General features: G+C 38.9%; 1 protein-coding gene across 1 annotated transcript in view; it reads left to right on the forward strand.

Moving 5' to 3' along the window:
* The window catches only part of LOC306651254 (adipocyte plasma membrane-associated protein-like), a 191115-nt gene extending 165716 nt beyond the window's left edge, over positions 1–25399 (forward strand). The window contains exon 8 of the mRNA XM_079123796.1: positions 25366–25399. Within this exon, the coding sequence (XP_078979922.1) occupies positions 25366–25387 (22 nt within the window). The 3' untranslated portion in view covers positions 25388–25399. The remainder of the gene's footprint in view (positions 1–25365) is intronic.
* Positions 25400–26093: the final 694 nt, after the last annotated feature.

The following is a 26093-nucleotide window of genomic DNA, read 5'->3' on the forward strand; positions in this document are numbered from 1 at the left end:
CTCAGTGTAAAAAGTAACAAATTTTACATATACCCTATTGATAACAGGTCCTATAATAGACATTAAATGATAGAAATGAATCCCCAATAAAATTTACTCTTTATAAGTTTAAAATAACCATTAGAGACAAATTTAGTTTGGAGAATAGCAGCATGATAAATTTCCTGTTTTAAAAACTTGTATACCTGGAAAATATTCACACATTTAATATACAAGAGTGACAATTTCACAATTACCTTGACACTTTTATATTACCAAATTTAGTTTTTAAAGAAAAATTTAGACTCTATAACATAGTACAATATTCAAACTTAATAGGCACAAAGTTAAGAGTAAATTAGTGTTTCTAAGAAATCCTTGTCATTTTACTATGTCATTTTACCATATAGATTAAACTTTGGTTTATATCAGAACATTAGTATTTCACCTTAGGAAAAACCTTAAGTAGCTTTAGCTGTCTCACATACATACAATCAACTTAGTTACATGCAAACTTGTTGAAACTTGCCCTTTGCTTACACACAGACTTTCTTAGCACTTACTTAGACCCTCATGTATTTCATCACACAAACACTTTCTTACGCAGAAAGATTTTGTTCTTCACTAAATATATGTCCATATCTAGAACCTTTTATTTTCTCTTTCCTATCTGTTGACCCCGTTTTGTTCACATTCTGAAACAACTCATGAAATTTCTGAACTTAGATAAATTACCCTATTTTAATAAGATTAAATATTTTGTTATTTATAGTACTCTAATTGAAACACAGTTGAAACTTTTGGAACACTTTGTATATAGAATTGCACTTGTTACGACATAACTCTTAGTAAACTTGTTTTTATTTTAGTGATGACATAAAGCAATTTTAAACCCTTTTTATTTACCAACCTATGAAAACACCGTTAATGTTTATGAAAACACCGTTAATGTTTAAGTATGTTACCACATAGAATTTAAGGAGTTAAGAGTATTTGATGTTATTTAACAATTAGCATTTTAACTTTGTAAATTAATCAGATGTTTCTACAAACACATTTGAGTAATCCCATACATGTTAACTCTAATTCACTTATTTCATAAAATCCAAGATATCAGACAAGTGTCCTGAACAGTATTTACTGTCTCTTTCCTGTTGAAGTCCTAGAAACAATTGATATTAGACATTTTATTAACATCAATATTTTATTAGTTTGACCACCTAGAGACTTGCAAATTATTTTCAAAGACATTTTACTAAAATTTGTGATGAAAATGAAATATCATGACAGACACCACTGAGATACAGAACATAATGAGAAGCTACTTTGAAAATCTGTATTCCAACAAAATAGAAAGTACCAAAGACACTGAAAAATTTCTAGAGACATATGCTCCTCCCAAACTGAACCAGGAGGACATACACAATTTAAACAGATCAATATCAAGCAATGAAATAGAAGAAGCTGTTAAAAATCTACCACCCAATAAAAGTCCAGGACCAGATGGATTCTCAGCCAAGTTCTACAAGACCTTCAAAGAAGAACTCATTCCAATACTTCTCAAAGTATTCCAGGAAATAGAAAAGGAGGGTACCCTACCAAACTCATTCTATGAAGCTAATATCACCCTCATACCCAAACCAGGAAAAGACACATCAAGGAAAAAAAATTTTAGACCAATATCCTTGATGAATATAGATGCAAAGATCCTTAATAAAGTATTGGCAAACCATATCCAGAAACATATTAAGAAAATTGTGCACCACAATCAAGTGGGGTTCATCCCTGGAATGCAAGGATGGTTTAACATCTGTAAATCAATAAATGTAATCCATCATGTCAATAGACTTAAGGATAAGAATCATATGGTTATTTCAATTGATGCAGAAAAAGCATTCGACAAAATACAACATGGCTTCATGCTTAAAACACTAGAAAAAATAGGGATAGTAGGAACATACCTGAACATTGTAAAGGCTATTTATGCTAAGCCCATGGCCAACATCATTCTTAATGGAGAAAAAGTGAAACCATTCCCTTTAAAAATGGGAAAAAAGAGGAACTTAAGCTGTCACTATTTGCTGATGACATGATTCTAATTTAGAGGATCCAAAAACCTCCTCCAGAAAACTTCTAGACCTCATCAATGAATTCAGCAAAATAGCAGGCTATAAAATCAACACACATAAATCTAAAGCATTTTTATATGCAAATGATGAAACAGCTGAAAGGGAAATGAGGAAAACAACTCCATTTGCAATAGCCTCAAAAAAATAAAATACTTGGGCATCCATCTAACCAAAGAGGTAAAAGATCTCTATGATGAAAACTACAAAACGTTGAAAAAATAAATTAAGGGAGACCTTAGAAGATGGAAAGATCTCCCATGTTCTTGGATAGGCAGAATTAATATTGTCAAAATGGCCATACTACCAAAAGTGCTATACAGATTCAATGCTATTCCAATTAAAATTCCAATGATGTACTTACAGAAATAGAGCAAGCAATCATGAAATTCATCTGGAAGAATAAGAAACCCAGAATAGCTAAAGCAATCCTTAGCAGGAAGAATGAAACAGGGGGTATTGCAATACCAGAACTTCAACTATACTACAAAGCAATAGTAACAAAAACGGCATCGTACTGGCACCAAAATAGGAAGATCAATGGCACAGAATAGAGGACACGGACACAAACCCAAATAAATACAATTTTCTCATACTAGACAAAGGTGCCAAAAATATGCAATGGAGAAAAGATAGCCTCTTCAACAAATGGTGCTGGGAAAACTGGAAGTCCATATGCAACAGAATGAAACTAAACCCCTATCTCTCATCCTGCTCAAAAATCAACTCACAATGGATCAAGGACCTTGAAATCAGACTAGAGACCCTGCATCTTATAGAAGAAAAAGTAGGCCCAAATCTTCAACTTGTTGGCTTAGGATCAGACTTCCTTAACAGGACTCCCATAGCACAAGAAATAAAAGCAAGAATCAATAACTGGGATAGATTCAAACTAAATAGCTTTCTCTCAGCAAAGGAAACTATCAGCAATGTGAAGAAAGAGCCTACAGAGTGGGAGAAAATCTTTACCAATCATACTTCAGATAGATCACTAATTTCCAGAATATATAAAACACTCAAAAAACTCTACACCAAGAATACAAATAACCCAATCAACAAATTGGCTAAGGATATGAACAGATGCTTCACCGAAGAAGATCTACAAGCAATCAACAAACATATGAAGAAATGTTCACCATCTTTAGTAATAAGAGAAATGCAAATCAAAACTACCCTAAGATTTCATCTCACCCCAATTAGAATGGCGATTATCAAGAATACAAGCAACAATAGGTGTTGGAGAGGATGTGGGGAAAAAGGTACATACATTGCTGGTGGGGCTGCAAATTAGTGCAGCAACTCTGGAAAGCAGCATGGGGATTCCTTAGAAAACCTGGAATGGAACCACCATTTGACCCAGCTATCCCACTCCTTGGCCTATACCCAAAGGACTTAAAATCAGCATACTACAGAGATACAGCCACATCAATATTCATAGCTGCTCAATTCACAATAGCCAGACTATGGAAACAACCTAGATGCCCTTCAATTGATGAATGGATAAAGAAACTGTGGTATATATATACAATGAAATATTACTCAGATATAAAGAATGATAAAATTATGGCATTTTCAGGCAAATGGATGAAATTGGAGAATATCATGCTAAGTGAGATAAGCCAATCTCAAAAAAAAAAGGATGAATGATGCTGATAAGTGGATGATGACACATAATGGGGGGTGGGCGGGGCAAGAATGGAGAAAGGAGGGACTGTATAGACGGAAAAGAGGGTTGGGAGGGGTGGGGGTAAGGAAAAAATAACAGAATGAATCAAACATCATTACCCTATGTAAATGTATTATTACACAAATTGTATGCTGTTACTCCATGTACAAACAGAAACAACATGTATCCCATTTATTTACAATAAAAATAAATTAAAATAAAAAAGTGTAATTTTTAAAAGGAAAAAAAAAAGACATTTTACTTTTATTAGTTTACCCAATTTGAATTGAACCTTTTTAAATCATGTGAATTAAAAGTATCTGGATCCATTTTTAAATTTTAATTTTAGGAGCGCTCAATTTTGATACAGTCAAAACATGACGTCAGACAGCACGACATACAAATAACACAGAATCAAGGGCCTTGTAACTTTATAGGTGAATCTCCATTGCAATGTAGCAGATGTTCAAAAACTCTAGTTGAATAAAATAATAGAACTAATCAAAAAGTCATGAGCTCAAAAAAAAAATGTAGAATTAAAAAAAAAAAACAAAAAAAAAACCAAAAAACAAAAACCAAGAGTCCTGGAAAAATGATAGGGCTGTTAATTACTTTAGTAAAGCACCATAAAATTTACTTTTGTTGGAGTTCAGGTAAGACTCTTTTTACCTTTTTTTTCTTGGGTTTGGGACTGGTCTCCTACTGAACCTTTAGGGTTACTCTATTTACATTTCAATGTAAACCTTGACTGAGATCTGGAAGGAGCTGAGCCAACAGGTTTTAGCAGAAACTTTGTGCCTAGGGCATTTTAGCCATTTCCATCAGGTCAGGCTTGGATGTCAAAGAAAATTATGAGACCTTATTTTCCATTACTTTTGAGAATGAACCTACTATGCTAAGTTCCTCACTGAGATATGCCATTGGTTATTGAGCTGCCTATGGCTGCCTATCCAGGATTTATTTTCCCCTCAGTGACAAACAGGTTGAATCTTGTTCCATAGGTAAGCTGAGGACAGGAGCTTGAAGTAAGGCCCGTTTTTGATATTCCTGGCGCAGAATATTGTACTATGGTGGCTATTTCCTGTAGTATTGAACCTGTTGATGACATAATTAAGCTTTACTTTTGAGATCTTATAATTCTTATCAGCTAAGTTTAGGAGCTCTGTAATGGCCTTTTGATATTCCTCCTGGGTGGAGGCACATAAAGGATGTCCTTTACTTACTGGAGAACAATCACAGATGTTTTATTTTGTTAAGTCCTTAGCTAAGGTTTGTCCGGAACAGGTGAGGGCCGTCTAAATCCTGAAGCAACACTGTCTAGGTTAGTTGAGATACAGTATCTGGTTTCTCAAAGGCAAACAGAAATTGCTATTCAGAGTCTAGCATAAACAGGAAAAGCCATCGTTTAAATCTAACTTAGTGAACCAAGCAGCAGCTGGAATTTCAGATAACAGAGTAAGAACTACAGGGTGGGGGGAAATTACTCCTTCATTATTCTAAAGTTTTGGACTAGGCAATTTGCTTTTTAACTCCTAAAATGGGTGAATTGCATGGACTATTGCAAGGCATTAAAAGTTTCTGTCATTTTGAATGATCTTTAATAAGTCATTTTTCTTGTCTTTATGCTCCCCTTTCTATCTTTTTGATGTCTATTAAAAAATGGAAGATGCAAGCTAGAGAAGATCATCTGAGGATTGATCAGGGCCACGTGCCAATTTTTGTAATTTCCTCTAAATATTTGGGACTGACTAAATGATAATTTGTACCTTAAAAGCAGGTGGCCCTTTATGGATTCAGGATTCAGGGTGGTGTGTTTTCTTATTGCTTTCCTAAGTCTCTCCATGAAAATAGCAGGACTTTCCTGAAGGCCTCATAATAGTTTTTTTAGGCATCCTACTCATTATTCGAATCCCAGTTAGGATGGTTTCTGGGAACTGCCTGTGCTCTAGATGGTTAATAGCATAATTTTCCAGGTGAAGTCAAATGCCTGGTGTAAGTTTTGAAACCAGTATTTAGTAGGATTGTCCAAAAACCTCCCTAAAATTCTTTTGTCTGTCTTAAGTTGGGAGGGTCCCCTTGTCTTCCTCCCTTAGTAGGTGATTCCTCAAGGCTTTCTCCTCTCATGGTAGAGATTATTGATGTCAAGCATGGTAACATAAGAAAGGCACTTTTCTTGATCATTTGCAATTTAGCAGTATGCAGGCTAGTGGTGAACCTGGCAGTACTGTTGAGAGAGACTCTCCCTTCTGAGTTAGAAGTATTAGGGATGTCTCCCTAACTGAGCTTCCTTATGGTCCAGAAAAAAACATCTCTCACTACCTGGCTTTGCCAAAGTTGTTTCTGGCCTTCTTCAGCAAAGTGCTAGGGTCCTAGTTTGCTCTGTGCTAGAGACTCTGGGAGGATTCAGACTTAAGGGCATTACTGCTTTCCTCCCTGCCACTATAAACTCCTAATTACTAAAATGATGACAAAAGTAAAAAGTGTGCCTTTCACCTATCTTTTTGCCCTGTAGACTAAAGGAATCTCCAGAGGGCGAGGGGACATCTGTTGGTTGTTAGGCGTATAATGCCCTTTTCTTGGAGGGTCTCACGGGAGGGATTTTTTTTTTTAATGCCTCCCTCTTGCAGCTCAAAGAGAACACAGTGAGCACATTTAAGCACAGGAACAGTAATGGGGAGACTCTAGATATCTAGACTAGTGAAGACTAACTATGTGAACAAAGGGAACCTGGGCATTTTCATACTAATCATCCCAGGCCTTAATTCATCCCAGGTCTTAATTCTACATACTAATCATCCCAGGCAAGGGAAGGGGAGCATCCAGGAGGGAGTGGATGTGCGGGAGTGTTGTGCACTGTATGGCCCATATGGAGGCAAAGATAATTGGCGCTTTCCCTCAGTGCCATTCATCTACAAATCACCCTGGATACCTCTCAGGGCGGTCGGGAGGGGGAGTCCGGAGAAGGAACCTTTGGGGTTCACCCGAGAGTAGCCTGGGCCAGGGAACCCCACAGTTGTTCCAACCCTTCCTCCGCCTCCACGCATCCTGGGTAGATAAGGACTAGGGACACTGTGTACTGGTGGCAATTGCGCTCCAGGCCTGGACAGAAAAGTAGGAAACGACTTTGGCAGATTCCAACATGCCTGGTCTATACAGAGCAGGTGACTGGAACTTGCCTAGTCTGGGAACCTCTCATCTGAGTCTTAAAGAATGGCAGCTAAACTAACAGCATTTAAGTCGCTGATGGGTGCCCATTCTGCCCTCCAAAAATAAAGAGACAGAAAGGTGCAACTCAAAGAGATGTGGGATGCGTGGAGAGAGAAGCTTACTTACTTTGGCATAAGTCTCGGTGGAACCTCAAATCTGATACCGCCCTTTAACGGTGACAAGTTCTGCTCCTTCTAATGTTGAAGATTGAACACTAGAGAAGCACGCCAAGGCAAGCATATTAAGCAGGTTTTACTTAAAGGTAATAATACAGACTTCTCCCAGCAGGAAGAAGGGGGCCATGGCTGATGTTTTAAAGTTCCAAGAAGTGAGCGCACCCTACATCTTTTATAGGGTAAAGTCTGTTCTCTAGTTCTCTCCCCCCTTTATCTCTCCTTCCTATGACTAGGCCTGGTTTTTTTTTCTTTTTCTTTTTTTTTTTTCTTTCTTTCTTTTTTGGGTGCTGGCCTGGTTTTAAGTGAGAAGCCATGGGCAGGGGGAGGGCCAAGGTGATTCAGGCAGGTAAGGGCCCAGGGGGCATTAATTAGCATCTCCTTGCTTGCAGTCCTTGATAAAGGCAGGTAAATTTGGCAATCAATGGGCTCCAGAGATCTTTGACATTCCATTCTCCCACGGGCAGTCTCCAACTTCCAGAGGCAGATGGCTTCATGGCTTCATTTCCTCAATTTGACCCTGTAAGGCCCCCCAAAAGGAAACCCCAACTCTGTCCCATGGATCGACGGCAACCCCAATCAACCGCAGGAGGCATCACTTGATGCAAACCGCAAGAGGTGTTTATTCCAGAGCGCTGGGACCTGACTCATGACTCACGCAGGAGTCCAGGAGTCGAGTCCCTAGCAGAAAATCTTGCAGGTTTATAAAGGCAGAGACCACACATCGGGAGGGGTCGCACATGAAAGGGAAAAGGGGGACAAAGCTGCCGGGAAATTTCAAAGGGGGTCTGGGTTTGCTGTTAACATACAACATGTTTCACAATGTTTTACAACAGGGCGTAGATTCTGGTCAATAGTTTCTGGTAATCCTACTGTTTGAGCACTATCTGGCTATCTGGCTCAATTTACCCTTTTACTCCCTGTTTGGGGCTGATTCCTGGAACAGCTTTAAGGGCTTTGTTCCCGTCACTGGGAGGGAGACCTTAGGGGGTTGAGATAAAACAGACAGCTTAAAAAAATGTCCATTCTTTCATTTCACCATTTTCTTTTCTGGCAAGTTCTAATCATGGAACTTCTGTCTCTATATACTCTTCTCCAAAGCTATTTCCTTGGCGGAGGGACTGGTATTATTGCCTGAGCATTAGTACCTGTATAGCACTTACTCTCTTCCTGATGAAGGTGACTCCATGAAGGAGATGTTCAGAGGGTTACACCACCCTTGGTTGTTACATTTGGCTGCCGTAAGATTTTGCTGTACAGTTATTAAATCCCAGGAGGAGGTGGAGCGCCAATAAGTGTTGCCAGTAGTTTCATACCCCCATGTGGAGCAATAATAATGGTCTATACCTCCACATGTCCTTGCCATATTCCGTGACCTCCCATCCCAGGGGCAGACATAGAAAGGGGTCTGTTTTAGATTGTCACGGGAGCTGTTCCCCCGAAAGGCCTGGGTGATGTTGGCCAACGTTTATGGGCCTCCTCAGAAGTCAGGGTAGGGATATCCCAATTATCTAACCCAGCTACTAAGGCTCAGGTGTCTGGGGTTAGGGACGGCCACCAAGCCCAAAGGAGTTTCTCCCTGGTGGTGCTCCATATTATATCTCCAGTCTGGGAGAGGACCTGCCATGTTAGTCATTGGGGGGCATAAGGGTTGGGACTACTTATCGGCGGGAGATGAGTCAACAAGTGCAGGAACACGGTGGATATGGAGCTTAAGGGGGTTGTCCAATTTTTCCACTTTCCACGTTGGGTCTGGTGGTGGTGCAGGCTTGACATGCAAAGCGTGAATCCAGGCGGTGATGCCATCGACTTTTCAGGCAGGCAAGGGCCCAGGGGGCGGGCCACCAATCAGCAGCCCCTTGTTTGCAGTCCTTGATAAACAGTCCTTGATAAAGGCAGGTAAATTTGGTAATCAATGGCCTCTGGAGATCCTTGACATTCCATTCTTCCAGGGGCAGTCTCCAACTTGCAGAGGCAGATGACTTTATGGCCTCTACTTCCTCGATTTGACCTGATCCCCTATTTCTACACTAACTACCTGTTCCCAATTCTGGCTTCATTCCCCCCTTTAGCTGTAAGAACCCATAACTGCTTGTTAAGGAAATGAAAAGGGGCATCGGTTGTTCTGGCTGCTTCAAAGCTGAATGGGGGCAGCGAGGGGCAAGCAGTTTGGAGTTCCTTTTTTTAAAATATCGGGTCAATTGAGGGGTCCCAGGAAGAAGCCTGGTTGGGGAAGAGCAGGTTGTAAAGTCATCTGGGGGTTGTTGCTTCTATGAGAGAAGAACAAAAAGACATGAGTACTGAAATGAGATTAGTACAAAGTAAATGTTGCAGCATCTGAAACATGCCACTGAGTATCATGAAAATGACAGAAGTCAATCTCTCACCAGGAGGTGAAAGAACTGAGAAATTGTTCCCATAACTAGGCCTAGCAAAGGCTGGAGAGGACAAGGCCTTTATTTGGGGACTTTAACATTGTCCAGGTTATCAGGAATGTAAACACAACATTTAACTCTTAATGTTATAGTTGTCCCCAGAAAATATAGTTAAGCTACTTAATGTCATCTGATTTTGTAAAATATCCCTTTATTGGTATAACCTGTGTTTAGTAGAGATCTCTATACTTCTGTTACTTAGGAATAGATAATCATACTAGCAAAAATATATTCAGCTTGTATAATAGCTATCTTGAATTTCAATTGAGAACTACATTCTATCCCCTATTTGAGATCACAGTACTTTTACAACAAGAACCAATCTTTTGACTATAACTTTAAATAAGCTGAAGTCTGACTTATTTTGGAGTCACTCGAACATGCAGTAAGGTGGGAGGCAGAGCCTTATCTCAGGTAAGGCAGGGCTCTCTACAGATCTTAAGTGTTCTAATTCTGATGTTGATCTTTGCTTCTTCCTTAAATATCATTAAGTAGTTTACATATACTGTTTCCTGAGTCTATATAAACTTTATAATTAACACAATTTAACATAGTATCTAAAACATGAATCAACGAAAGGCTGAGAGAGCTTTTAACTTTCCTTTTGTGTGATTAAGTGGCAAAATGTTTTCATGTTTCTTTCATGTTTCACAATATTAACCTTTAAACAAATCAGACTCTAATGTTTAGAAATACATTTACATTTGAAATTCTTTATCCCAGTGTAAAAAGTAACAAATTTTACACATACCCTATTGATAACAGGTCCTATAATAGAACATTAAATGATAGAAATAAATCCCCAATAAAATTTACTCTTTATAAGTTTAAGATTACCATTACAGACAAGTTTAATCTGGAGAATAGCAGAGCTTGATAAATTCCCTGCTTTAAAAACTTGTGGTCCTGAAAAATATGAACACATTTAATATACAACTAGTGACCATTTCACAATTACCTTGACACTTTTATCGTACCAAATTTAGTTTTTAAAGAAAAATGTAGACTCTGTAACATAGTACAATACTCTATAACAGTTGTTTAACCATAATTGTATACACCCCAATTTTTAAGACTAATTGTTCTAAAGAATAAAACTTAATAGACACAATGTTAAGAGTAAATTAGTGTTTCAAATTCTTGTCATTTCACCATGTCATTCTACCACATAGATTAAACTTTGGTTTATATCAGAACGTTAGTATTTCTGTAAGGTTCCATATGCAGTCTGATCCACACCAAAGATGGCCCCTGAGTGGCTTCTTCTTCCCATAAGTCTCGGCTTCCCGCCACCTATTTTCCCGCCGGCGGCAAGCTGGACCAATCAGAAACCCACACGCCACTTTCTCCCTTAACCCGGAAGCCCCAAGAGTATATATGTAAGCCTCATCTTGTAATAAAGCGGACTTCTCTGGTGACTTGCCAACCGTCTCCATCTTTAATTTCACCTTAGGAAAAACCTTCAATATTTTTAGCTGTCTCACATACATATAACCAACTTAGTTACACACAAACTTGTTGAAACTTTCCCTTTACTTACACAGACCTTCCTAGCACTTACTTAGACCCTCATGTATTTCATCACACAAGCACTTTCTTTCCCAGAAACATTTCCTTTTTCCTTTTACTAAATATATTTCCATACCCAGAACCTTTTATTTTCTTTTTTCCTTTCTGTCGACACCTTTTTGTTTACATTCTGAAACAACTCTTATGAAATTTCTGAATTTAGATAAATTACTCTATTTTAATAAGATTAAATATTCTGTTGTTTATAGTACTCTAATTGAAACAGTTGAAACTTTTGGGACCTTTTGTATATAGAATTGCACTTGTTAGGACATAACTCTTAGTAACCTTGTTTTTAGTTTAGTGATGACACAAAGCAAGTTTAAACCCTTTTATTTACCAACCTATGAAAACACCAATAATGTTTAAGTATGATACCCCATGGAATTTAAGGAGTTAAAAGTACTCGATGTTATTTAACAATTAGCATTTTAACTTTGTAAATTAATCAGATGTCTCTACAAACACATTAGAGTAATCCCATACATGTTAACTCTAATTCACTTATTCTGTAAAAACCAAGATATCAGACAAGTGTCCTGTACAGTATTTGCTGTCTCTTTCCTGTTGAAGAAAAGTCCTAGAAACAATTGATATTAGACATTAACATCAATATTTTATTAGCTTGATCACCTACAGACTTGTGAGTTATTTTCAAAGACATTTTGCTTTTATTAGTTTACCCAATTTGAACCTTTTTAAATCACGTGAATTAAAAGTATCTGGATCCATTTTTAAATTTTAATTTTAGGAGCACTCAGTTTTGATACAGACAAAACATGACATCAGACAGCACAACATACAAATAACACAAAATCAAGGCCTTGTAACTTTATAGGTGAATCTCCATTGCAATGTAACAGATGTTCAAAAACTCTAGTTGAATAAAAATAGAACTGATCAAAAAATCATGAGCTCAAAAAAACATATAATTAAAAATATAGCATTTACTTTGCTGGAGTTTTAAAGACTCTTTTTACCTTTTCTTTCCCTGGGTTTGAGACCGGTCTCCTACTGAGCCTTTAGGCTTCTTTTATTTATATTTCAATGTAAGCCTTGACTGAGATCTGGAAGGATCTAACAGGTTTTAACAGAAACTTTGTGTCTAAGGCATTTTAGCCATCTCATCAGGACAGGTTGGATGTTAAAGAAAATTATGAGACCTTATTTTTCATGACTTTTGAGACTGAAGCTACTTTGCTAAGTTACCCTTCAGGGCTGTCGGGAGGGGGAGTTCAGAGAAGGAACCTTTAGGGTCCACCCGAGAGTAGCCCGGGCCGAGAACCCCACAGTTGTTCCAACCCTTCCTCCACCTCCGCCACAAACACACAACAGAACCAGATACAGACGGGCGCCCATCTCTGATCCACCAATTGAACCCGATCAGCGCCCTTACCAATGGAGACTACCAGGCATCCCTGGCTCTCCTCCACCCTTAGGGCATCCCCCAGGGCTGCAACCTGTGGCCCCCCAGGCACGTCTGCCGGCCACTGTTCGGCCACTCTCACGAGTCACCGAACAGTTGCCACCGGAACCGAAAGCGTGCTCACAGAACCAGACCAACTAACAAAACACAAGACAAAGACAGACAACTTCGGGGTACCCCTTCTTACCTCCAAGGTCGACTCCGCGGATGAGGGAGGCTGTCTTATCCCGGACGAGCCCCCAAATGTAGGGCCCCCAAAAAGAAAACCCCAACTCTGTCCCATGGATCGACGGCAACCCCAATCAACCGCAGGAGGCATCACTTGATGCAAACCGCAAGAGGTGTTTATTCCAGAGCGCTGGGACCTGACTCATGACTCACGCAGGAGTCCAGGAGTCGAGTCCCTAGCAGAAAATCTTGCAGGTTTATAAAGGCAGAGACCACACATCGGGAGGGGTCGCACATGAAAGGGAAAAGGGGGACAAAGCTGCCGGGAAATTTCAAAGGGGGTCTGGGTTTGCTGTTAACATACAACATGTTTCACAATGTTTTACAACAGGGCGTTAGATTCTGGTCAATAGTTTCTGGTAATCCTACTGTTTGAGCACTATCTGGCTATCTGGCTCAATTTACCCTTTTACTCCCTGTTTGGGGCTGATTCCTGGAACAGCTTTAAGGGCTTTGTTCCCGTCACTGGGAGGGAGCCCTTAGGGAGTTGAGATAAAACCGACAGCTTAAAAAAATGTCCATTCTTTCAACCTGATCCCCTAATTCTACACTAACTACCTGTCCTTAATTCTGGCTTCAATGGGTGCCCAGGTTACACACAATTTCTGTCCAACTTGGCTATTCATGGGAGGTTCCAATAACTCCTTCCTCAGTTTTAATCATTTACTGGACTGGCTCAGAAAAATAAGGGAGATGATTTACTTATTAGGTAACCATAGGTTTATTATCGAGGATATAAGTAAACAATCAAGTGGAAGGTATATAGGGTGATCTCTGAAAGTGTCCCAAGCACAGGCACTTCTGTTCCCATGTAGTTTTGGGGTGCATCACTTTCCTTGTACATGGTGACATTCTTGTTCACCAACCCACAAGCTCTGTGAACCCCATTGTGGTTTCATTATATAGGCACAAGTGACTAAAAATCATTGGCTGTTGGTGACTAACTCAATTTCCAGTCTCCTTCTCCTTCCTAGAGGTCAGAAATGGGATGCAAGTTTCAACTCTCAAATCACATGGTTAGTTCTTCAGATAACCAGCCTCCTCTCTAGGGACTTTCAAAATTTATTGATTAACATAAACTTAGATGTGGTTATACAAACCAGAAGATACCTCCTCTCAACTACATTGTTCTTCACACTTAGGAAAACCTTAGGAAATTCCAGAAATTTTAAGAACTCTGCCAGGATGGAATAAAGGCCAAATATATATTTCTTATTATAAATCAAAATATCACATTTAGGCATCTTCATTATCTCCATCTTATAGGTGAGGAAACTGAGGCACTGTTTTAGGCAGGTTTTTGTCACTGTTACCAAAGACATGACAAGAACAATGTAGAGAATGAAAAGTTTATTTTGGCTCATGATTTCAGAAGACTCAGTCCATAGATGGTCAACTCAGTTGCTCTGGTCCTAAGTTGAGGCAACATAATGGCAGAAGAAAGCAGATCAGGTCAGGGCAATGAGAAACAGAGAGAGAGTTCCACTCAACAGGGACAAATATGAACTCCAAAAGTAGACCTCCAGTGACCTACTTCCACCAGCCATACCCTACTTGCCTACAGTTACCAACGGTTAATCCATATCATTGGATTAATCCACTGATCAGGTTACAACTCTCACAGTCTAATCATTTTATGTTGATACAGGAAATATTTTAAGTGAAAAAGCTATTAATCAGTATAAAAGTATTGTTTCATTTTTATGCAAAGAATTATCTGTGTGTGCACGAAAAGGTGGTAAATATAAAGTAGAGCAATAGTAGGTGTATTGCAAGTATAGCTAAGAAGAGATTTCAATTATCTTCTTTTGTCATGATGAAGCCAGAATTGGGGACAGGCAGTTAGTGTAGAAATAGGGGATCAGGTCAAATTGAGGAAATGAAGGCCATAAAAGCCATCTGCCTCTGGTAGTTGGAGACTGCCTCTGGGAGAATGGAATGTTAAGGATCTCTGGAGCTCATTGATTACCAAATTTACCTGCCCTTATCAAGGACTGCAAGCAAGGAGCTGCTAATTAATGCCCCCTGGGGCCTTGCCTGGCTGAATCACTTCGGCCCTCCCCCTGCCCCAGAGGCTTCTCACTTTTTACATCTCACCTGCAAAACCAGGCCTAGTCACATAGGCAGGAAGGAGAGATAAGGGGGGAGAGAACTGGAGAACAAAGGGGACCTTAACCTATAAAAGATGTAGGGGAGAGATCCAAGATGGTGGACTAGAGGGAGGCTGCGTTCCTTGTCGCTCTGTAACGCTGGATTCAAGCAGAGGATATCTGTTTCTCAGTGAGGCAGTTTTTGCTGCTTATCAATCCCCTGGTGTTTACCCATTCGTCTGCTGTGATGACCTGCAGTCTGCCAGCATATCGACACCATTTTGAGAGCAGATTGCTCACTGTCAGGCATCTATCATCCACCATTTGCCTGCCTCTCACCTGTCCATCGCCTGCCTTACTCCTATCCATCACCCAACGCTCGAGGTTCACCTCCCAATCTTCTGACAACAGTCAGCAAACTGATCGCCACCGCCAGTGGAGCACCAGCTGCCTGCTGCTGCCTGGAAGTTCACTGTTACAGTCCCTGCAGGTTTGATTACACGTGGCTGCCGCCTTTTTGAGACAACAGCCAGGCCCCGTAGGACCCCTGGCCGGACTGACTGAGCCCCATCTCCAGGATCCTTCAGCCCGACCGATCACCCCCTGCCTCTGGGGCCCTCACATCCACTGACTGCTCCCTACTGCCGGGCCCCCAGGCCAACTGACTGCACCCTATCACCGGGAACCCAGACCGACTGATTGCACCTGGCCTCCAGGATCCCACAACTACACCAAACACACGGGACCTCCAGGACCCCTGCCGGACCAACTGCATTCCGTCTCCAGGACCTCCAGCTGACCATATCCACCCCTGAGCTGCAGCTCCCCATTTGCCAACACATTTTGAAGCCAGAGTGGCCATCTTGGATAATCCTGGAAGCTGAAGCTCCACTCTTTGGGTGGGGCAAATCCCATCCTGAGACGCCTGCTGGAGGCTGGAAGCTCATTGTTAGGTACTTCTCATGCATCAGGCTACTGAACACTGGGCGGTTTCATTAGTATGTGAGTGCTATACAGTAAATTTTCTTTTTTCTCCTTTTTTAAAAAAATTAAGTTTTTATTTCTTTACTTTTCTTGCTCTCTTTTCCTTTTCTTTACCTGTTCCCTCAGAGTCTCTTTCTCCCTTTTTTGCATGCTAATATCCAATTTTTTTGATTACACTCTCACCCTTTCTATTTTCGAGAACTTCTGTATATTCTATCTTATCCCATTAACAGCCACATTCTACATCCCTCTGCATCCTCTTTGTCCTCCATTAGAAACTGCAAATCTTATAGCAAACCTGTTTGTTTTACAGAAGATAGTATTTGAACTCACTTTGTTTATTATGACAATTTTGTTATTGTCCCCATAGGGGCTATTTGGTCTAGGATTGCATAGTGTCTGATTTGAGCACTGCTAAAATTGATCTCCCCTTAAAGAAAGGGTTCTGGAAACCTATAGGGCCACTATAAGCCTATGGGGGAAATCTGCAATACCCCAGATCTGCACTGCTAGAGGGGAAGATTCATGAACAACATGAAAAAACAAAGGAAGAAAATGATCCAAACAAATCTAGATTCTATAGTAATAGAATCCAATGACAGTATGTTAGAAGAAATGTCAGAAAAGGACTTCAGATTATACATGATTAAGATGATTCGTGAAGCAAAGGATGAGATAAGAGAGCAAATGCAGGCAATGAATGATAATACCAATAAGCTGAAAGAGCAACTGCAGGAAGCAAAAGATCATTTCAACAAAGAGAGAGAAAGAGAGAGAGAAAAAAAAAAAAACAGAAATTCTTGAAATGAAGGAGAAAATAAACCAAATAAAAAACTCAATGGAAAGCATCACCAACAGACTAGACCACTTGGAAGACAGAACCTCAGACAATGAAGACAAAATATTTAATCTTGAAAATAAAGTTGCCCAAACAGAGAAGATGGTAAGAAAGCATGAACAGAATCTCCAAGAACTATGGGACATCATGAAAAGACCAAATTTAAGAATTATTGGGATTGAGGAAGGCACAGAGATATAAACCAAAGAAATGAACAACCTATTCAATGAAATAATATCAGAAAATTTCCCAAACCTGAAGAATGAAATGGAAAATCAAATATGAGAGGCTTACAGAACACCAAATGCACAGAATCACAGCAGATCCACACCAAGGCACATTATAATGAAAATGCCTAACATTCAAAATAAAGATAGGATTTTGAAGGCCATGCAGAAAACATGAGATTACATATAGGGGGAGACCAATATGGATAGCAGCCAACTTCTCAACCCAGAATCTAAAAGCTAGAAGGGCCTGGACCAACATATTTCAAGCTCTGAAAGAACATGGTTGCCAACCAAGAATCCTACCCCCAGCAAAACTAACCTTCAGATTTGAAGATGAAATAAAATCCTTCCATGATAAAAAAAAGTAAAAGAATTTACAAATAGAAAGCCTGTACTACAGAATGTTCTCAACAAAATATTCCATGAGGAGGAAATGAAAAACAACAATGGAGGTCAGTAAAGGGAGGAACTACCTTAGAGAAAAACCACTCAAAGGAGAAACCAAGCCAACTTAAAAACCAAAAATAAGCCAAATGACTGGGAATACAAATTATTTCTCAATAATAACCCTGAACATTAATGGCCTAAACTCATCAATCAAAAGACATAGACTGCAGAATAGATTAAAAAGAAAGACCAACAATATGCTGCCTGCAAGAGACTCATCTCATAGAAAAAGACATCTACAGACTAAAGGTGAAAGGATGGGAAAAAAACCTACCACGCACATGAACTCAGTAAAAAAGTGGGGGTTTCCATCCTTATATCAGATAAAGTGGACTTCAAGCCAAAGTTATTCAGAAGGGATAAAGAAGGACATTTCATACTGCTTAAGGGAACCATAAATCAGGAAGACATAATAATAGTAAATATTTATGCCCCAAACAATGGTGCATCCCTGTACATCAAACAAATCCTTCTCAATTTCGAGAATCACACAGACAACAACACAATAAATCTGGGCGACTTTAACGCATCACTGTCACCACTAGAGAGATCTTTCAAACAAAATCCAACCAAAGAAACCATAGAACACAATAACACAATCAATAACCTAGACTTAATAGACATATATAGAATATTCCATCCATCAACGAGCGGATACACTTTCTTCTCAGCAGCACATGGAAACTTCTCGAAAATAGACCATGTGTTATGCCACAAAGCAGCCCTTAGGAAATGCAAAAAAATAGAGATACTGCCTTGTGTTCTATCAGATCATAATGGAATGAGAGTAGAAATCAATGACAAAATAAAAAAGGGAAATTACTCCAACACTTGGAGACTAAATAATATGCTATTGAATGAAACATGGATAACAAAAAACATTAGGGAGGAGATTAAAAAATTCTTAGAGGTCAATGAGAATGATGATACAACATATCAAAATCTCTGGGACACTATGAAAGCGGTACTAAGAGGAAAATTCATTGCATGGAGCGCATTCCAGAAAAGAATGAAAAGTCAACAACTAAATGACCTAACATTACAGCTCAAAGCCCTAGAAAAAGAAGAACAGAATAAAAGCAAAAGTAGTAGAAGACAGGAAATAATTAAAATCAGAGCTGAAATCAATGAAATTGAAACAAAAGAAACTATTCAAAAAATTGACAAAAGAAAAAGTTGGTTCTTTGAGAAAGTAAACAAAATAGACAAACCCTTAGCCACAATAACAAAGAGAAGGAGAGAGAAGACTCAAATTACTAAAATACATAATGCAAAAGGAAATATCACGACAGACACCACTGAGATACAGAACATAATGAGAAACTACTTTGAAAATCTGTATTCCAACAAAATAGAAAGTACCAAAGACACTGAAAAATTTCTAGAGACATATGCTCCTCCCAAACTGAACCAGGAGGACATACACAATTTAAACAGATCAATATCAAGCAATGAAATAGAAGAAGCCATTAAAAATCTACCATCCAAGAAAATCCCAGGACCAGACGGATTCTCAGCCGAGTTCAAGACCTTCAAAGAAGAACTCATTCCAATACTTCTCAAAGTATTCCAGGAAATAAGAAAGGAGGGTACCCTATCAAACTCATTCTATGAAGCTAATATCACCCTCATACCCAAACCAGGAAAAGACACATCAAGGAAAAAAAATTTTAGACCAATATCCTTGATGAATATAGATGCAAAGATCCTTAACAAAATATTGGCAAACCGTATCCAGAAACATATTAAGAAAATTGTGCACCACAATCAAGTGGGGTTCATCCCTGGAATGCAAGGATGGTTCAACATTCGTAAATCAATAAACGTAATCCATCATGTCAATAGACTTAAGGATAAGAATCATATGGTTATTTCAATTGATGCAGAAAAAGTGTTTGACAAAATACAACACCCTTTCATGCTCAAAACACTAGAAAAAATAGGGATAGTAGGAACATACCTGAACCTTGTAAAGGCTATTTATGCTAAGCCCATGGCCAACATCATTCTTAATGGAGAAAAGGTGAAACCATTTCCTTTAAAATCGGGAACAAGACGGGGATGTCCTCTTTCACCACTTCTATTCAACATTGTCCTCGAAACTCTAGCCAGAGCAATTAGGCAGACCAACGAAATTGAAGGGATATGAGTAGAAAAAGAGGAACTTAAGCTGTCACTATTTGCTGATGACATGATTCTATATTTAGAGGATCCAAAAACCTCCTCCAGAAAACTTCTAGACCTCATCAATGAATTCAGCAAAATAGCAGGCTATAAAATGAACACGCCGCATAAATCTAAAGCATTTTTATATGCAAGCGACGAAACAGCTGAAGGGGAAATGAGTAAAACAACTCCAGTTGCAATAGCCTCAAAAAAATAAAATACTTGGGCATCCATCTAACCAAAGAGGTAAAAGATCTCTATGATGAAAACTACAAAACATTGAAGAAATAATTTAAGGAAGACTTTAGAAGATGGAAAGATCTCCCATGTTCTTGGATAGGCAGAATTAATATTGTCAAAATGGCCATACTACCAAAAGTGCTATACAGATTCAATGCAATTCCAATTAAAATCCCAATGACGTACCTTACAGAAATAGAGCAAGCAATTATGAAATTCATCTGGAAGAATAAGAAACCCAAAATAGCTAAAGCAATCCTTAGCAGGAAGAATGAAACAGGGGGTATCACAATACCAGAACTTCAACTATACTACAAAGCAATAGTAACAAAAACAGCATGGTATTGGCACCAAAATAGAAAGGTAGATCAATGGTACAGAATAGAGGACACGGACACAAACCCAAATAAATACAATTTTCTCATACTAGACAAAGGTGCCAAAAATATGCAATGGAGAAAAGATAGCCTCTTCAATAAATGATGCTGGGAAAACTGGAAAACCATATGCAACAGAATGAAACTAAACCCCTATCTCTCACCCTGCACAAAAATCAACTCACAATGGATCAAGGACCTTGAAATCAGACTAGAGACCCTGCATCTTACAGAAGAAAAAGTAGGTCCAAATCTTCAACATGTCGGCTTAGGATCAGACTTCCTTAACAGGACTCCCATAGCACAAGAAATAAAAGCAAGAATCAATAACTGGGATAGATTCAAACTAAATAGCTTTCTCTCAGCAAAGGAAACTATCAGCAATGGGAAGAGAGAGCCTACAGAGTGGGAGAATATCTTTGCCACTCATAATTCAGATAGAGCATTAATTTCCAGAATATATAAAGAACTCAAAAAACTACACCAAGAATACAAATAACCCAATCAACAAATGGGCTAAGGAAATGAACAGACACTTCACCGAAGAAGATCTACAAGCAATCAACAAACATATGAAGAAATGTTCACCATCTTTAGTAATAAGAGAAATGCAAATCAAAACTACACTAAGATTCCATCTCACCCCAATTAGAATGGCGATTATCAAGAATACAAGCAACAATAGGTGTTGGAGAGGATGTGGGGATAAAGGTACACTCATACATTGCTGGTGGGGCTGCAAATTAGTGCAACCACTTTGGAAAGCAGTGTGGAGATTCCTTAGAAAACTTGGAATGGAACCACCATTTGACCCAGCTATCCCACTCCTCAGCCTATACCCAAAGGACTTAAAATCAGCATACTACAGAGATACAGCCACATCAATGTTCATAGCTGCTCAATTCACAATAGCCAGACTATGGAACCAACCTAGATGCCCTTCAATTGATGAATGGATAAAGAAACTATGGTATATACATATATATATATATATATATATATATATATATATATATATATACACACAATGGAATATTACTCTGCCATAAAGAATGAAAAACTTATGGCATTTTCAGGCAAATGGATGAAATTGGAGAATATCATGCTAAGTGAGATAAGCCAATCTAAAAAATCCAAAAGACGAATGTTCTCAGTGGTAAGCGGATGATGACACGTAATGGGGGGTGGGAGGGGGGTAAGAATGTAGGAAGGAGGGACTGTATAGAGGGAAAAGAGAGGTGGGAGGGGTCTGGGGGAAAGGAAAAAAATAATGGAATGAATCAAACATCATTACTCTATGTAAGTGTATGAATATACAAATGGTATGCTGTTACTCCATGTACAAACAGAAAGAACATGTATCCCATTTGTTTACAATAAAAAAAAATAAAAAAAAATAAAAAAAATAAAAAAATAAAATAAAATCTTGGTCTCCCCCCCCCAAAAAAAAAAAAAAAAAGATGTAGGGTGCACTCACTTCTTGGGACTTTAGAATATCAGCCATGGACCCCTTCTCCCTCCTGGGAGAAGTCTGTATTATTACCTTTAAATAAAACCTGCTTATATGCTTGCCTTAGCGTGTTTCTCTAGTGTTCAGTCTTCAACATTAGAAGGAGCAGAACTCGTCACCGGAAAACGGCGGTATCAATGATCATGTTTTATAAACATTGGACCATGACTGTGTATTAATTGAACTAAGAAAAATTAAAATAGGTGTTTGTTGGAGGGGGAGGGTGTCATTTCTGATGTATAGGAGGATTGTGTCCAGCAGAGTTTTGAAGCCTGGAAGAAACTATCTGGGCTGAGACAATGTGGTCAGGGTTGTTCCTGCACATGGGATTGTGGGAAACTCTCTAATGTTCCATGGATAATTATGAAGGGTAACTGATCATGCCCTCCATTTATTTGTACAATAATTTGTTGTTAGTCAGGTACTGTTCTAGGATCTGGGGATAGAACAGTGAAGAAGACAAAGTTCCCCCTCTGTCTCTGTTGTTGTGTTGTTAGGAGCATATATTCATAGGGTTTTAGGAATGTCTGTGCCTATGGAAGAAAGATATTACTACAGGCCATATGTCCACATTTATTATTATTTTAGGAATTACGTACATAAAATAATGCAGATTTTACGTTTTAGTTTGATGAGTTTGTGTTTGATGAGTTTGTGTAATTTTATCCTTGTAGAAAACATCCTTGTAAAAAAAAATTGGAATAGCATTGATTTGGGAAACTAAAATAGTTGGAAGGCAGGGTCGTGTCAGACATGTCAGTAGTTGAACATTTGTACTGGGCTGCCTGCACTTGTGCATCCAGATGCATATTGATGCTTGGACCAGTTCAAACTGTAATTCACCTGCTTTTATTCTGTTTGTAAAAACCTCTTATTTACCCTAAATTACCTAGAAATTGAGACAATACCCAACTCCTTTTTCACAAAACATTTTAACTCTTGTTACTACTAGTCCCAATTTCTGACAAACAAATGATGTAACCACTACTCCCTTGTGATTTTAATCACAGAATAGGGTTATTTTCTTAACTTATATATATATATATATATATATATATATATATATATATATATATATAAATGTATCAATTAAATAAAAAAAATGAAATAAGTAAAATGAAAAATAGTCCCCTTGATATGCATCAAAAACTAGAAATAAGACAGGAAGTTCCAAAGACTAAATTCTCATGTAGGTAAGAATTTGACTTCTTGTAAATGTTAGTGAAATCACAAAAAGAAAACATTCCATATATTCTCCATAGAGCATATGTGTTAGTTGGAAAAAAATGCCTAAGGTCATAAAAATATGTCTGATGTGTTGTAATATAAGCATATCCTCCAAATCCTCTTAATTAAAAAACAACAACAACAACAAAAACTCATCCTGATCATGTTAATCATCAGCCCAAATAAAATGTGATGATTTTCTCTAATCATAGCAAGGCTTAGCATTTCAGGAATATTTATTAGATATATGGATATGTACAATATTGTTTTGAAAGTGAGAAACCTGCTACTGTGTGGTTTGCTGGAGAGTGATTGGTAATGTTTGTGGCAGGTATTGTACTAAGTTTTCACATGAATTTTCTCATGTAATTCTTCAACAATCTCTTGATAAAGAAACAGTCATACAGAGAGGTTAAAAGAGACTTGGCCAAGGTCACACAGCTTGCAAGTGATATAGCTGGGTTTGGAGTCCTGAGCAATGGATGTGATACCCAGCTTAATTGCTTCTCCTTTTCCAATGGTGGTGTGTGCAATTTTTTCTAATCCACTCACTTTATGTTGTAGGATCCCTAAGGCCTAAACATCTGGACTACTTTCCTGATTTAATTCTGAGATGTTCTGGTCTCAAGACAAGAATCTTGCAATTTACTATATTTTACTTTATGTGAGTTTTAAAAATTAGAGAGGTAAAGAGGCATCCACTTTCTTAACCAAGTCTGTTTTTGGAGACCCATGAGAGATTTAGAGCAAAGTTTCACCTATTTGGGGGGGATTTGAACCAGAAGCATCTTTCAGAAATAAAACATGAAACACTAAGACCTAGACAAGGACTAAGGCATGTCTCCTACCTGGTAGTTCCCAATCAAGGTCCAAATAAAACTTCATCATGGCACCCTCTGCAATGGTGACCTCAGAATCTGGGATGTCAACTGTTAAGTTCCTTGGTGGCATTAGGGGGAAATTTTCCTGGAGGATGGAAGCCCAGGGATGTGGGTGGAGGGTGGTTTAAGCAATCAGCCTGAGTTTCATTTACATATTCTAAAACAAAGAAACAAACAAAATAGAAATAGTGGACTCTGCACATTTTTATAGCTTAGGTTGCAGCATTCAGAAGACACATAGTAGACCTACTGGGTTGTCAGGATTTTGGGCCATGATTTGTGTCCAATGCAGTGATGAGGTTGAAGGTCATATTTTGACCCACTCACTCAGACACTGGCTCTCCACCTTTGCTGACCCTCTATGTGGTTTAGTCTTTGATAAATGTGACTCATCTGTTATCATTAGGAATAGCCATGGTTTATTCTTTCTGAGTTCACTTACCTTTTGTCTGCAGAGTAAGTTGGTTATTTGCAGAATAGGGTTATTTCCTTGAGTAAATATGAAGAAAGGTCCTTTCCAGTGGGTCATAGTTAGCCTGACCCTGCTGTGTCTTCCTGTGTGGTTTAGAGCAACTCCAAATAGTGTCCCTCCTGGCCATTGCCCTGGGTGGCCTCCTGGGGGCAGGGCAACTCTGCAGTCTTCCAGCTTTCCCTAGTTTGCTTAAGTGGGTAAATTTTCCATTTTTTTTTTTTTTTTTAATCACTGCTTTCTTAACTAAGACACCAGATTAATTTGACAAATATTTGAGGACACCCTTCCACCATCTTTCTTTCTTTGTGATATATTCATGTTCTCTCTCCTCACCCCTCACAGTGCCCCTGTCTGTCCATTTGTGACACTGACCACATTGGTCAATGCTTTTCTGCTTGCCTCTTGTGCCCACTAGACTGTGAGCTCCAGGGTACTGAAGACATTCTTGCTAAAGCCAACTCGGCTTGGGAGGTGGATTCTCAGCTACAGCATTAAAAACTGTTTCAGCGAGGTTTGATGACAGTGAATAGCATGGCATTAGCAACAGAGTTAAAATCTGGATGGGCATCTCCGGATCTTAGGCACCGAATAGCCTTCCCATTGTCCCTTGGCTCAGTTGACCAAATTATTTCTTCCCTCTGACATTGGGTCACATGCTTTTACAAGAGTTATTCACGTGTATTTGAACGAGAATTTCCAACATACCCTGAAGATTGATGGAGTTAGGAATAAGCACCCGTAGTTTCTAAGTCCATCCTCAGAGTGTCCCTCATGTTTGGGGGAATGTGGTCATCCCTGGAAACCTCCCCAAGACCCAGATCATGGACCAGATCCCTCCTTCCTGTGGTCCCAGGGTGCTGATCACACAGAAGGGGGTGCCTCTTTTCCACAGCAAGCTCATCACATGTGAAGGTTCCAAGTCCTACATGGTGCATCCTGAGGTCTGAGCCCAAAGCACAAGGTAGGACTTGGGAGAGATGCAAACAACTTGGCGAATCATGAATGGATGATGACATATTCCAGGCTACCTTCAAGAAAGGTAGGATGACTCAGTGGGAAATGAAAACTCATTAGAAAAATCTTTCCTCTTCTAAGATGCTGGTGATTCAGAACTGAAAGACAAATGTGGTAAGTCACATGTGCTGTTTTATGGAAATTAACTTCTGTAAACTAGGTTGCTGTCTTAGCCTAAAGTCAGCTCAGTTTGCCATATAAGAAAATACCAACATCATATACAACTATAATAATGGGATACTAATTAGAATAAGTTATACTGCATGTGTATATAATATGTGAAAATACACTCTACTGTCATGTATATCTGAAAAGAAGAAATAAAAATAAAAATAAATAAATAACACAGAAAATAAATAAACGAGATGACTGAAAAAAACATTCATTCTCATAGTTCTGAAGGCTGAAAGCCCAGGATCAAGGGACTGGCATCTGGTAAGGATCTTCTTGTGCATCACCCCATAGCAGAAAGCTGAAAAGCAAGAGTTTGAGAGAGCAAGTGAGGACTGAACTCACTTTTCTCAGAGACTTATTCCCATAACAGAGCATCTGCATTCTCACCATGTGGTTCCTTCCAATTTGGAAGCTGGCAATTGCATGTTGATTCCATACCACTTGGAATCTCACTGACATTTGCTTCCGCCACCAGGTAGGTGGAATTCTCTGCTTTTCAAATGTTCATGTGGGCAGGTCAAGTCCAGAAGGAATATTACTCTTTTGTCATTTTGCCTAACACAATCCCAAGTGCACCATCTCATCATATCATCACTCTCTAGGGGAGAATCACTGGTGGGGGCTCACCTTAGAC

The sequence above is a fragment of the Sciurus vulgaris genome (genome assembly GCF_902686455.1).
Source record: "Sciurus vulgaris genome assembly, chromosome: 2".
NCBI lineage: Eukaryota > Metazoa > Chordata > Mammalia > Rodentia > Sciuridae > Sciurus > Sciurus vulgaris.